The 14,621-nt window shown below is 38.9% G+C and overlaps 1 protein-coding gene across 4 annotated transcripts in view; it reads left to right on the top strand.

The window, feature by feature from the left end:
- TCF20 (transcription factor 20) overlaps window positions 1-14,621 on the top strand; it is a 130,301-nt gene that overhangs the window by 106,105 nt on the left and 9,575 nt on the right. For all 4 annotated transcript variants that reach the window (XM_074902600.1, XM_074902599.1, XM_074902601.1 and 1 more), the window contains one exon: window positions 8,352-8,445. In XM_074902600.1, coding sequence (XP_074758701.1) covers window positions 8,352-8,445 — 94 coding nt within the window. The remainder of the gene's footprint in view (window positions 1-8,351; window positions 8,446-14,621) is intronic.

Genomic DNA, 14,621 nt, shown 5'->3' with positions numbered 1-14,621 from the left:
GGGAGAGCTTTTGGTAATTATTTAATTTATCCAAAACCTCTTTTATGGTGGTGATGTTGCTTTGTTTTAAGGCAACTGCATACTATTGTTTTATACTGCACTTGGTAGACCTTGTGCTGAATAGAAGTTCACCATATATTTAGATTTTTCCTGTAATCCCAAGATAGTTGGGAAAGAAATCTAGCACTGGCAGAAAATCCTACTGGAGTAAATGTTCTGTCTTGCTGACTATGCTGTTCCCACAACTCTGTATGTCCTTATCACATAATCACTGCTTGAAAATTTGAATTTCTTTTTTCTCCTTTAAGTTTGCTCATCTGTCTTTCAGACCTTTTTGTAACTAAATTGCACTTGTTGCACATTTAATTCCCCAAATGAATAGTCAAGATAACATAAACTGTATAATTTTTTTCTTCTAGACTTGCATACTTTAGCAAATTCAAATCCCTATACTTATAAGTGGTTGTCTGAAATGTTTCTCTCATTCAGGGTGGCTCTTTGTCATCAAAGGAAACAAGATTTATGCATTTCTTGTGTTCTTGGACTTGTTAGTCTATGTATTATTTTAATACTCCTTTTAAAATATGAAATGGCTACAAAGTGTGTACTTAGCCTGCTAAATTTGAAATTAAACATGCACTTTCATTGCCACTTAAAGTTACTATTTTTTGTTAATTTTGCTAAATCTGTTTTAGTTAACCATCAGTTTAAAGTATCTAACCTCTATTCTAGTTCAGTTATGCCTGGTCCTTATTTCATTTGCGTTTTTTTCTCCTTCCATTCTTAAAGACCTGTGGAGGGTTCATCTTCCCCCATGACTTTCTCAGCTTTTCACCAGTCTCATCTCCTAGAGTATGTTCATGCACATTTAAGCCTTTGATCACTCCAGTAAGTGAATGAAACAGTTGGACTAGTATGGAGTAGTGAACATGAATTTATCTTTTAGATAAATTTTAACCCTTTTATACGGTGTTTCAGTTTAGCTGAGCCTTCTTGTTGCTGTGGTAAGACTGAAAAGTCTTAAACTTCTAACCTAACAGTACTTCTGGGTGCCTAAATTCTTTTTAATAATCATGGGGGGTTTTTTGGTTCATGATGGAATTTCACAATCAAATCTTTTGGTCTACAAAAGAACTGCCATTCCAGGCAGGTGCAAAAGTATGTTTTGCTGTGGTGTCCTGTCTCCAGCAGTGTCCAGGAGCAGTTATCTTCAGACATGTAGTAAACCAGGCATCTACAGGGTGCTACTTGCATATTTTTCTCCCTCCTTCCAGCAATCACAGCTTTAGAGTAGTCTCTTTCACATTGCTGTGTTTAACAGGCAGTGGCGTAACTATCCTGGATGAATTTGTCTAATCTGTTTTTGAACTCTTATCTTTTGCCCACTGCAGCATTATTTGGCAATGAAATTTACAGTTTAGTAATTATTTGTTGTATGAAAAAAGTGGATTTCTTTTAAATTTAAACCTTGTTATTTGTTCTTCCTTCTTCCAGATGGCTAAGAGTCATTCCCTTATGCACACTGTATTTGATTCTGTATATCTCAGTCCCACTTCATTTACTTTCTTTGCAAAATACTTATATCTTTTCTTATATGGAAGCTCTTTACATTTCTAGTTATCGCTGTGATATGTCTACTTTTTTAATTAGCTGTTGTATTCCTTTATTAATAGGGTGACCAGAACCACACACATCATTGAGATGTCAGGATACTACAAGGGTAACAGATGTAATGAAAATTTAGGTTTCATTATTGATTTCTTTTCCTTATAACTTTTTACGTTCCGTCTCTCTTTTTGTGGTTGCAGGGACTGCATGATGTTTCTGTCCAGGATGGCTACTAACATTTTCCCATGAGTAATAAAAGCTAATTTAGTCTGTCGTCATGTACATATAGGTGAAAATATTTTTCCCTATGTATATCACTTTGCACTTAACATTAATTTTAATCTCCATTTTATCCAGGATTGTGAGATGTTTTTGTGGCTCTTTACCATCAGTTTGAGATCGGACTACCTTGGGTGATTTTACAAACTTCACAAGTTTTGACACCTTATTGTTCACCCCCAGTTTTGAGAGTCTCTATAAGTACAGTTGTATAGCCAAAGTGTCTGCATAGGACCTTAGAAATTTTTCATCATTCATAATTCCTTGTCAAAACTAACCATTTACTTCTGTTCTTGTTACTTTCTCTTTTTCATTCGAGTTGAGAGAAATAGAATGCTCTGTTCTTCTTTCAAGTGCTTCTCTTGTACTTTAAACAGTTTTGTAATATAGAGTAGGATTTCCCTTTTAAGACATTTTTCAGTTCTGTATTTCTTCTGGTGGTGTTTTTATGCCATCCATTTTGAGCTGCAGCTTCCCTTTGTGCTTCAGCAGCCCGTGCAGCACTGCAGTTCTGACTTTTTACTGTGTTTCCTAATGCAGCTTTATTAGTACAGCATCTTCCAGATCACTGACTTGTGTTTGCTGAAATCTTGGAATCTAAATTTGTCCTTAGTTTCTTGACTTGAAGATAGCTGCTCAGTTTTACTTCACTGACTATTTTTCCTTTATTATTACATGATTTGCTTGCTACAGGAGCATATTATCACTGACAAGAGATACCTTTTAATAATGAACATCTAAAGGGATTTTATCTTTTTAATTCTGGGGTTCATTTTTCTGATATTCTGTGCCTGGTTTTTGGAGAACTTAAATTGTTTGAGAGGAAATGGAAACTAGTAATTCTGTGTCCTTCAGTACTGGTTGTTATCTCTAGCCCCAGTCACATAAGCAGATTTTTTCATTAACCGGTATCTGCACATCGCAGTGGAAGTGCTGTTTTCCTTTCCTATTTCCTAAAAATGTCTGCCCAGCCTGCTCTTTCTTCGTCTCAATCCCTTTTTGCAGCAGTCTCCCAAAATTGCTTATTCCTTTCTCCTATACCAAATGGCACCTTTTTTTTTTTAGTTTAGTTTTTTTAGTTTTCCTCATAGCTTATTGGAGTAAGTTGTCTCTCTGCATTCTGCTTTCCAGGAAAGAGAATGAGGCTGCCTGCTGCTTCTGTTGCCCTTTCGCCTGGATATTAAATCTGACCCTCTGCCTAGCCTGCCAATTGTTTAATCAGAAATAGTCAGAAGGCCCTCCTTCCTAATATTGCAGCTGACTCTGAAATCCTCATTATCTTACATCTGCATTTGTGCAGTGCAATTATACAGAAGCAATTATTTTCCTAAAAGCTTATAATTTAAACAGATGAAGGAGAGAGTATGAAAAATGCATATAACATGGAAAGTGAAGACTTGTGCTTGTATAATTAATGCCACATATATTACGTTCTTTTCTTTTTTAGTAACCTTCAGTTGTTGCTTTCCATTTTATTCTGTTTATGCATTCTTGACACTGGTATGCAAGAAGGGGAAAAACAAGGAGATACCTAGAAATCAAAGCAAAGGGAAATGTGAAGAAACCAGAGCAAGGGAAAAACTGGTGCTTGGAAGAGAGGAAGTTAAAATGAGACCTGAGTGTGGGGTGCAGGTGAGCAAACTGAAAGAAGCAACTGATCAGCAAGGAAAGACTCTTTAGATTACAGACAGTTGAAAATATGATACAGTTGCATCTGTTGCAAATGCACTTGCTTAAACTGCTTTGGTAATTGTTCCACAAGAAAGATAGTGGAAGAATCATCTGAAAACACTTTAAAGTAGTGTTAGGCCGAAGCAATTAATTTCTGCTTCTAAGCAGTTGTTCCTGCTGTTGCCCATATATATTCTGCATATATTTTATATATTGGAAAGGCTGGTCTGGCAGCTCCTGTCCTCCCACCAGCAAAACCCTGTCCACTGTGGGATTCTAGTACTCTTAGTCAAGATATTATCTCTGTCTGTGTAGAGCTGAAGAGAAAACTTAAGGTGTGTGTTTTACTTATGCAGCGTGGGTCACTTCTTTTCACAAGCCAAAGAGCTTGTGCTTGGTTGGAGAAAGGTGGGTAGCTCAGGACATGTTTATGTTATAACAACCATGTGGAGTTGGGTACAAATCTGAGGGAGACAAAAAAAGGTACCAGAACACTCACCCCTATTTATAACATTTAAAGCAGTGTGCTGTCAAAAGAGCTTACTCTTGTAGTAGTGAAGGAATACAAATTGCAGGGGGGGAAAAAACTAAAGAAATCTAGCTAGTGGATGGTTTAGTGTTTTGAATACATCAGACCAGTTTTGCTGCTGCTGTGGTAGCTGTCCCCCAACTGTTCACACTTCCAGGTTGGGTGTTACTTCATTTTGGTAGACAGAGAATGATGAGCTGTAGCCTGGAAGAAATGGGCTGCTAATAGCGTGGAGAGGTAGAGACAATGTATCTAGCTTTAATACTATTGATAATTTAGTTCAAGGGATGGAGTGTCTTTTCTAAATGGCACTTTTCAGTCTCTCCAGCCTATTCTAAGTGAGATATATGTGCCTTGTGGCTAGAGATGAATTGTGGAGATAGGACCTCTGAATCAATCTTCACTGTGTGTTCTTTTTCTTTTTTTTACCTTTTTTTTTTTTCTTTTTTTTTTCTTCTTCTTTTTCTTTTTTTAATTTAAGCCGGGAGTTGATTAGATGATGTCTGGCAATGATTACTATCCATTGGCACCTCCCATTGGGAGCACAGTCCAAGTACCAGCCTTCAGCTCTTTCAAGCAGTGGAGGTTAAGCAGGCTGCTTACTGAGCAAAAGGAATTTCTCTTCCCATGAGAGCTTGAGTGCTGTTTCCCTGGCTAAGAATGCTATAATTCCTTTACAAGTGACAAGCAGGCTGCTACCATCTGCTGGTAGATGGCTGCAGCATGGTGGAGTTTGGGTGAAAATTTGCTCATGGACCACAGAGAACGATTAGTGATTATTAAGCCCAATTCACACGTTTCCTGTATGAAGCGTTGTGATTTTATTTTGGTTTTAGAATGTTTTCTAGTTGTAGTGTACATCTTTTATTTTCTTTTTGTTTTGAAACAAATACGTAAGATGAGGGTTCTAACCAAAGCCAGGAAAAGTACCAGCAGAAATGATACATCTAATTATCTTTTAAGACAGAGCAGTGATGTCTTGCAAAAGATGACTGGCACCGTCCAGAAATTTTTTAATCTCTTCGTTCTGTCTTTCTGGAAGCACCTGGGTATATTTGGAAACCACGTGGCATTACATTATGATTGTCTTTTTCAAAGATTGATAGTCTTGTAAGTTGCTTTAGAACCACACAGCTTTGTAGGGTGGCAGCTTTGTTCAGTCACTCTGTGGTATGTCAAGAAGGAAGAACTCGAAAGAAAAGAGTAGTTATTGTGTATGTGGTTCCCCCAGCTTCCCCTGAAAGAAGCAGATGGTCGGGGGTCCCAGGAGGTAGAAGAAATGGGGCCATTAGACTGTCAGTGGCTTGTGAAAAGCAAGAGCATCTGCCAGAATGGAGACTTGTTCAGCAGCAGGGGAGCCAGCAGCAGCAGATGATCTCTGCCTTGAGCAGTCAATGGTATAGTAGTCCACTGGGGAATTGCTGTTGTGGGCGTAGCTGTAGGTAACCCTGGTAATAATCTAGTTGGTCTGGCAGACTAAAAAAGGGGGAAATGAAGGCTTGATGCTCATGCTTTGGCATCTTAACTACCTACTTTTCCTGTCTAATCATTCCTAACTACAACCGGTTTGAAATATTCCATACCCATTCTCAGCTCAGTGCTACAGGCACACTTAAAATTTGTCAAAATGCTTGTCATGTTTCTGCTGCAAGTTTCAGAATAGCAAGATGAACCTTGCTAGATGCAGTGAAGAATAAGTTCAAAGATTAAACTAACATTTGGAAAAGTTTTAAAAATTTTGCTAGGGGTTGTCTTGTTTTCGGTTGTATTGCACAGCACACTCTTTTAGTGTTAAAAAATATTTTACACGGCTACAGTTTAATCTCTGCTGCTGTAGTTCTTACGCTCTTACTGACTGCTATGTACAGGACACAGTGTTCCAGGAAAGAATGACCTCTTCTGTTGATACAGTGTGATGGTACTTCAAAGACTAGATAAAATAGGGAGGACAGAATGCCTCTGAGGAAGAAAACTAGAAATTCATATCTGTGTTCAAAAAGAATAGTCAATTTGGGTTCTGTCCTGTTAGAATAATTAATCTGTCAGCCACATCTAAAAGCGAGAATAAAGCATACAGGTAAAGAGCTGTGGTTCAGAACTTCTCAAGCTGCACTTCGTGAATACTTGGTATAGGTGAATCTGTATTGCCAGTACATAATATTTTTCTAGGGTTGACTTCATAGCCGGGAAAAGACATTTTCTGTACATTAAACTTGGTCTTACTCCCATGAGTGAATTACATTGCAGTTTGGCTAGAGGTCCATATGTTTTGGCATGCCTTTAAATATTGGTTAGATTTTTTTTTTTAAATCTTATGGAAACTGGCATTGTGTTCTGACAGGCAAAAATAAGCTGGTTGAGTGTCTCTTTCTAGGCCTCGGGGACACTTCCCTTACATCACAAATACTGCAGTAGTTTGTCATGATACACATTCACTGCTTAGAAGATAGACATGATTTAATAGGGAGCGCTGAAGATCAGGCTCAGGATGTTTTGGCATAACCGAAAAGAGAAGGCAGTATTCAAGACTGCAGTTGTAGATGTCATGAGAATTGACGTCTCACAAGCTTTTCTGTTTGTTGCATCTGCTTTGATTTGAAGGGGGCCACCTGGTTTATGGCTGGAGCTAGTTTTCCTTTCATCCTAATTCAATCATTTAAATACAAACTGTAGTCATCTCTGCATAGCACAGAATAGTAGGAAGAGCAATAACTGTCAAGATATTCTCAGTGTTTTTTGAAATACTGTAATCAAAACCCTGTTTACGATGCAGAGTGAGGAACTTTGCTGTGGCTGTTATCTTTGGCCACATCTATTCTGCAGACCTCCACTGCAACGTGTATGTTAATCAGGGATGTGAAGAAGTGTGGTCTATCTGCTGTGGCCATCTTGGCATATGAGCCTCCCTGTTAGGTAAAAAAACCCATGCTTTTGTCCAGTGCCAGGTGCACTGCTGGTTTGTGCACATCTCTTCTGTGTGCTGTACAGGTGTAGCTTGCTGGTACTGTTAATAGAGCACATGTAGTTTGACACTAGCTTTTCCAGTACGAAAAGAAAATGATCTAAAAAGATCATGTCATCTTCTCTCGGTGTACAGTCAGTGACCAAAGACAACTTCTTATGGCCTGAATTCAAGGTGAATTGTACCAGTTACACAAGGCCTTAATGTGGTGGTGGTTGTGTTTGTCAGCAAAACCAAAATTCCTGTGTTTAAGTATGACTCAAAAGTTATTGCAGGTCATCTTTTCTGTTTCTGCCAGTAGTCTATTTGCATTTTAATTTTTAAATAGTAGCAGTCTCTTAGCCTTCAGTGGATTCTACCAGATGTGGCTTGTTTTCTTTTTAGAAGGGGAAAATGTCAAGCTGTCAAAAATGAGCTTTCATCAGAATCTTAGATTAGTTAATGAAAGTCACTTACTGTATACATTCAAGAAATGAAATTGGTGTCTGAATGAGATACCCTATAGGCATACTTACTTAGGTCATTCCTTAAGTCATTCAGGATGAAATAAATGTGTGAGTGGCTTTCATTCTTCCATGTTCACATCTGTCTGATAATATGATTAAATACATCATTGACCATTTGAGATAATAGGATTTAAGTAGTGAAAATTGAACATGGTCATCAGATGAATCTTAACTACTTTGAAAATAAATGTATGGGCATCCTTGTAGCACTGCAAGCATCTCTTGGAGATGTGCCATTTCTGTGATGGTGAGGTATTTTTCCTTGATGGCATCTTCCCCTGCTCCAGATCAACGTTTTTGATTACCTGTGAAAAAATGTTCAACTTGGCCCTGATCTTCTTGGACTGCTAGTGATAATGAAAATGATGTAACCAAATACTTTTTACACTAATGGTTTCTTCTAATTCATCCTTTGTCATGCTAATTCTCATTTTTAAAATGCAGTAGATTCAGAAGAGCTCTTTTCCTCCAATTTTAACACTGATGTCATTGTCAGGTACTGAAACATGGGCCAGTGAAATGGATTTAAGAAATAATTTTGAGTTCTTTCTGAATGGTTGGTTAGAACATTTCATCTCTCTTGCCTGGTTAGCACAGCTGAAAAGTTTGTTTGAAGGAGCTTGTGTTGTTGCCTGTTCAAAAGACCTTTATTTTTATGGTGTGGAAAGATACAGTATTAACGTTGTGATACTCAAGAAGTTTGTGCTCATATATGGGTGATAAAATTGCCAGGAAAATACAGATATTTGGAAGGATGATTGCAGTCTTCATTGCCATTTCTTGGTTTGTGTTTCAGAAATGTTCCCATTGCCAGGAACCAGGAGCCACCTTAGGCTGCTACAACAAAGGCTGCTCCTTCCGATACCATTACCCATGTGCCATCGATGCAGGTAAGAACAAATAACATGCTAACTATATTTCATGTGTGTTCAAAACATATGATACTAAATAATTCCAAGGTACTTTGCAAATTTATTCCCTCTCCATTTTTCACCTACTATGAAGGTACAGTAATACAAACGCTGAGAAATAGCATCAGATAGTGTATAATGTTTTCGGACAAGATGGAACTTGTAATGAAAAAGAATCTACCTGAAAGTGCAGGAAAAAAACTGGTTTTGGGGAAGGCAGCTACAGTGACTGAAATTTGGCTGCAGTATGAGAACTGACCACTCTTTTCTCGCAAAAAATAGAAACCCTTTGTTAAAAGGGTGCAAGTAACCAGAAAAGTGTTTCCTCTTTCAGGATTACACTCTTATGGGGAGTCATAGTAATGATTTCAAGTGCAAAGTGTTTGTAGAATCACTGGTACCACTTGGAACATAACCTTCCTTCTCCCTCCTTAGAAGCATTTTGGCCAGTCACTTGAGTAGGTCCAGTTTTCATCACTGGACATTGCATGGTATTATCTCCAGCTATGAGCCTGGGGTTGTGAGCTGGCATTTTGTGTACAATAGTGAAAGTTTTTCATGGAGATAAACTTTATTCTTGGATAAAAAAATCTGACCTCATAATGAATAATGTCCCACTATTCCAATCCTCTGTAACTCATTTCTCCTGTCATACAAAACTTAGTCTGATAACAAGCAGGTAAGGATTCAAGATTACAACTTGGCTGGCAAATAATTGCAAGCTTCCTGTTCGTTATCCCACTTCTGCAGCAGCCCACTTGTTTTAACACCTAATTTATGCTGTTTTTCAAATGTTACAGTATTTGAATTAGGTATGCTCATTTCTGAATGACTGCATTGCGCCTCTCACTGTGAAATCCCACCCTACTGGAGCACTGCATTTTATTTCAATAGAAATGTTTTTAATTAAATTCATATTCCAGTGGAATGCTAATAGTGCCACAGTATAGATGGAGAATTCTTGATTTTACATGAAATAAGGTGTTAAAGAAATATTATTCAGGTTGCAAAAATCACTCCAAAAATGCCAGAAATAAGGGTGTCCGTGTAAGTCCCCAGCAGCACTACAGGCTTGGGGAGGAGTGGCTGGAGAGCTGCCAGTCAGAGAGGGACCTGGGGGTGTTGATTGACAGCCGGCTGAACAGGAGCCAGCAGTGTGCCCAGGTGGCCAAGAAGGCCAATGGCATCCTGGCTTGTGTCAGCAATAGCGTGGCCAGCAGGGACAGGGAAGGGATCTGACCCCTGTACTTGGCACTGGTGAGGCTGCCCCTCGATTCCTGTGTTCAGTTTTGGGCCCCTCGCTACAAAAAGGACATTAAATGACTTGAGCGTGTCCAGAGAAGGGCAACGGAGCTGGTGCAGGGTCTGGAGCACAGGTCATACGAGGAGCAGCTGAGGGAACTGCGGTTGTTTAGTCTGGAGAAGAGGAGGCTGAGGGGAGACCTCATTTCCCTCTACAACTACCTGAAAGGAGGGTGCAGAGAGCTGGGGGTGAGTCTCTTTAACCAAGTAACAAGTGATAGGACAAGAGAGAATGGCCTCAAGTTGCACCAGGGAAAGTTCAGACTGGATATTAGGAAGCATTTCCTTACAGAACGGGTTGTTGGGTGTTGGAATGGGCTGCCCAGGGAGGTGGTGGAGTCCCCATCCCTGGAGGTGTTTTAAGAGTAGAGTTGACATAGCGCTGAGGGATATGGTGTAGTTGGAAACTGTCAGTGTTAGGTTAATGGTTGGACTAGGTGATCTTTACCAACCTAGATGATTCTGTGAAGTCTAAATTTGGTCTCTTAGGAATGTATCTTGTAAGATAGTAATGGCCTAATTAAAGACTGACATCTTTTTCTATAATGCCCTACCTCAGCACGTAGGATGAAAGGGTACTCATTCATGAACATACATTGTCCTTACTGTTCCTGTATTTTACTTACTGCATATGATTCCATCTCGGTTCTGAAAGTAGAACTATGAAGTTATCTGTGATACTCACCTCTCAGTCATGCCTGAGTTTTATCAATGTTAACAAACTTTTTTTTTTAATAGTACATTGACAGACAAAATTTGCATTCATATTGTATTTAGTAATTTGTTTGTGGTTTGTGACCTGCCCTTTTCAATACCATGAAAAAAACACAATAAATTATAGTGAATGTTCCAGATAGTTTGGGGTACTTAATTTGAATTCTTCTGTTACTAGATACAGTATGTGGCATTTTCTATGTTCTAAATACAGGTATCAAAATTAAGATACTGTCCTTTTTCTTCAGATGTACCTTTCTCATTAACTATACTCCACTTAAGCAAACGTGGTAGGATTTTCCAGATGACAGATCTAGTGAACAATCATGACTGATTCCCAAGAGCAGTTCTGTCATGCACAGAAGAGGCAGTGTCCTGTACAAAAACTAGTATATAATCATACTATTTAGTCCATATTAAATGTAATATAATATGTCTACAATATATCTAGAAGTGGGCTACATTAAATTTGGCTTGTCCTCGCATTTTTCTTGACTTTGCAACCTTTGAGGGTTTTTTAGAGTAGCTTTTTGTGTTCAAGTTCCAAGGCTATGCTTACTTCATTTTCTTTTAATTTTGTTATGAGACATCATGTTGTCATGTGGCCATCTGTCAGAGTGCACCATTCCAAGCTAATTTCCCTCCTTTGAGTAATACAGCAGTAATAAATTGCAAGAGCTGCATGGAGATGGGATACCTGGACTGTGAGTTTTCACAAACTGGTAAAACTGGTGAATGTTCAGGAAAACTGAAGGTTCAGGTAAAACTGGTTTCACTTCAGGAAGAGTATGATCTAGTGAGAACAAAGACTTCTCTTCATTTCTTTATACATTTTCTTTTATGTTTCTGTTTCCTTCTGTTTCTCTATACATTTTCTTCTGTTTCTCTTCAGTCTGCATGTGCCTGGTATGTTCTCTACTCTGGCTCTTCATACCAGCCACAGGCTCTTTATCAAGTTGGCCTCAGGTTCCTTTTCTCAAATTTCTTATTCCAGTCTCTTTGTAAGACCCAATTTTCCCTACTCCTTTATAGCTTTTCGTATGTCCAGTTTTCTAGCTGTCATTCTGTCTTCCTCCTTTCTGCTCTTACATCACCTCCTCCTCTCCTTTCTTGCTCCTGGCCGTTTTTCTTCTCTAGGCTTCTTACTCCTTTCTAGGCTTCTTACTCCCCTCTGGTTCTCCTAACTTAGTTCCTTGTCACACTTAACCCTGTTGGTCCCCATTTGTTCTTGTATATTGCCCTTGATTTCCTCTGTTTCACCTTTCCATGCCTTATCCTGCTAGTTCTTAGTCTCCAGTCTTCTGGCTTAATCAGTCCTGATTCATTCTTAGCTTCCTGCTGGCACTTATCCTTAATTCCCGCTCCTAACTTCTGCTAGCATGGGTCTCCTCATCCTGCTAGCCTCCTCTCTCCATTTCCAGATTGTCTTTCTTAGTAACATTTTCACTTCTGCTGCCTTCTGGACTAGTGCTTTCCATTTTTCAGTTTTGAAGCGATCAACTTCTTCCTTCAGGCTGCCCAAGCCTTAGAAATGTCTCCTGACAAGCTTCAGCACTTTTGCATCTGGTACCTAAATCTGAGGCCAGAGGTTCATTTACAGGAAACATCTGCTCACTACCAAACAAAAGTGTATTTGGTGGAATTTTTGAGGGACCTAGCCGCTAAAATCTAAGAAGTCTCTCCTGAGGATGTGCAGACTAAAATCCCCATTCTTCCTTTGAAAGAGTTTATGTGCTGATTTTGTGGTAAGCTGGCAAAGGCATGCCTTAGCTAAAATTCAGGTCCTACTGAAAATCAGGGTGTGTTAAGAGCTTTTCAGAGAAAATTTGCTGGCATGTTTAACATGGGCAGAATAACTTTTTTCCAGGAAAGGGTTTTAAGGAAATTGTTAGGCTGCTTTAGCTGAAGTTTTCAACCAAAACAAATAAAAGAGCCCATACATTCTCAGCATTCAAAATTTCAGCCTGATGATATGACAGTAAAAGACCTTGTTTGCAGTTGGTTTTATCTGTGGGTGTAATCAAGCTGTCTTAATCTATAGTTGCTCTTCCTATAAACCTGTATAAAAGAAGTAAGCAAGCTATATGGAATAGGACCTGATTTTCATTTATGCCCAGGCAGAAAATGTAGGCTTCCTTGAGAAGCAAATCAAAATACTTTTCTCTTTCCTCAGCCTGCTGCCTGCCTATAAACCCTTTTTATTGTTTATACAGTACCGCTGTCTTTCCTGTAGTGAATCAGATACAGATATTTCTCAAGTTCCTTGAGCTCTGTGGTAGTTTAATTTGAAGTCAACCATCCTGCTTTGAAGGATGGTGCCACCTTGCTTTGAGGATCTGGGGCAGATCTGTTCTGCATTCTCAGAAGTTTGTGTTGACATTTACAAGGGTTCTCAAGCTTTTGGAATATGTATGATTGGTTTTGTATCTTTGAAAAATCAGAAAACACTTGCTGGAGTAGTTTTTTTGGGTATGTCGAGTCACAAACACTTGGTGTTTGAGTTACCGTAGCATCCCTGGAAGAGACCATACATTAAGTTGAGATGAAGTATGCATGTCACGCTCCTAGGCAGTTGCACTGCGAGCTGAAGCATGTTTTTACCTTTGCATTGGTGTGGGTTAGAAGTTACTAACCTGTCAGTTATTGTCTTTCAAATGAGGCACAGTACCTTTTTGGAAAAGGTCTGGAGGGTGGAATATCTCAAAAACCGTTACTTGCCGCACTGAAGACGGGCCCTGCAGCGCGACCTGGGCTCTGGCGTCTGTGCCGATGGTTGGTTTCCAATCCCACCCTGGTGAGGAGCCAGATTTTGCACTGCTGTTGCTAATTGGCTGCTATGCAAGGCACGTGGCTTCATAAGCTGCCAGTTCGTACATATGGATGCTTTTATATAGCCTAATTCAGCCTTCCTCTTAATCTCCTTTCATAGAAAGTAATCTTTGGCAATACAGGGTCCAAGAGAGCTGAACTCTTAACCATCTGCATAAAAATCAAGATCAGTAGTACCACTCAAGTAATTTTTATATGGAAATTAATGTGGTTAACATTGTCTGTGTTTGGCTTTTGTCTGTCCAAATTTATGAAGAGCCTCTGATGTCTCAAGATAACTTAGTCCTAGGGACGTCTCCATGGAAACAGGATCTTTGTTTTCTGAAATTTTGTATCATCTCCCTCTGCTTGTTCCTCCCCACCTGGAGTCAGATCCTGATTGTTGTAGCACACTTGTACCCACAACATGTATCGTAGGCAGTTTCACATACAAAAGATTTTTGACTATAAATTAGAAAAAGACTAGCAGCAAAATAAAACAAATTTTCAGAGAACAGAAATCGTGTGTCTTCACAAGTATCATTAAAGACGAGTAACAGGCAGAACACAGAGGGTGAGACAAAGTGTGAAGCTTACGGAAGAATAATTGCTTCTATTAAAAATGTTTTAGGTTTTCTTTGACTACTTTATGGAGAAAAATCTGTACAAACAAGGACAAGTCTCAGTTCTTTTTCCCTTTCTGCCACAATGAGCTGATCATAGCTATGTGTCTGGTGACTTCATGATGAATTGTAATCTGTGATATAAAATACTTGGAACTGCTAACAGAAATCCAAGCCAGCTTTGTAATGATGAACAATTTTTGCCTGATTGGTATTCAGCTGGTTTTCTACAGTGAGCTGATGAAATTTTTCATAGTTGTCCTTTAATACAAACAAAAAAATGCTATTAATTCGATCTGCTATTAGTATTTGCAACAAAAATGCCAACCAAAGTAAGAAAGTGAGCTCCATATGCAGATCAGGCATAAGTTACGAGGTTTCTGGCAGTTCTCCCTGATCCTTGTACAATCTTCCTTTCTGATGTACGAGCTAGAGAAGTGCATTCATTACCGATGTTGGGTTTCCAAGAAAGAAGAAAACTCCATCCTGTTCTAACATACTGTGTATGTTTTTGATGATTGCTCTGTATATTTTTGATGATCGCTCTATTATGCAGTGATAATTCATGCTGTAGTCTAAATGTACAATTCCTGCCCTTAATGAGACATTTTATTTATTTCCTGTTATTTGCTAATACGGCATTGGAAATTGTTGTCTGTGGCAGGATTAAGGGTTTTACTCCCCTTTGCTAAAGTCTCCCAAGTAACT

The sequence above is a fragment of the Athene noctua genome, chromosome 3 (genome assembly GCF_965140245.1).
Source record: "Athene noctua chromosome 3, bAthNoc1.hap1.1, whole genome shotgun sequence".
Taxonomy (NCBI): domain Eukaryota; kingdom Metazoa; phylum Chordata; class Aves; order Strigiformes; family Strigidae; genus Athene; species Athene noctua.
Note: the sequence above shows the minus strand (reverse complement) of the source record. Positions and strands in the feature narration are given on the sequence as shown.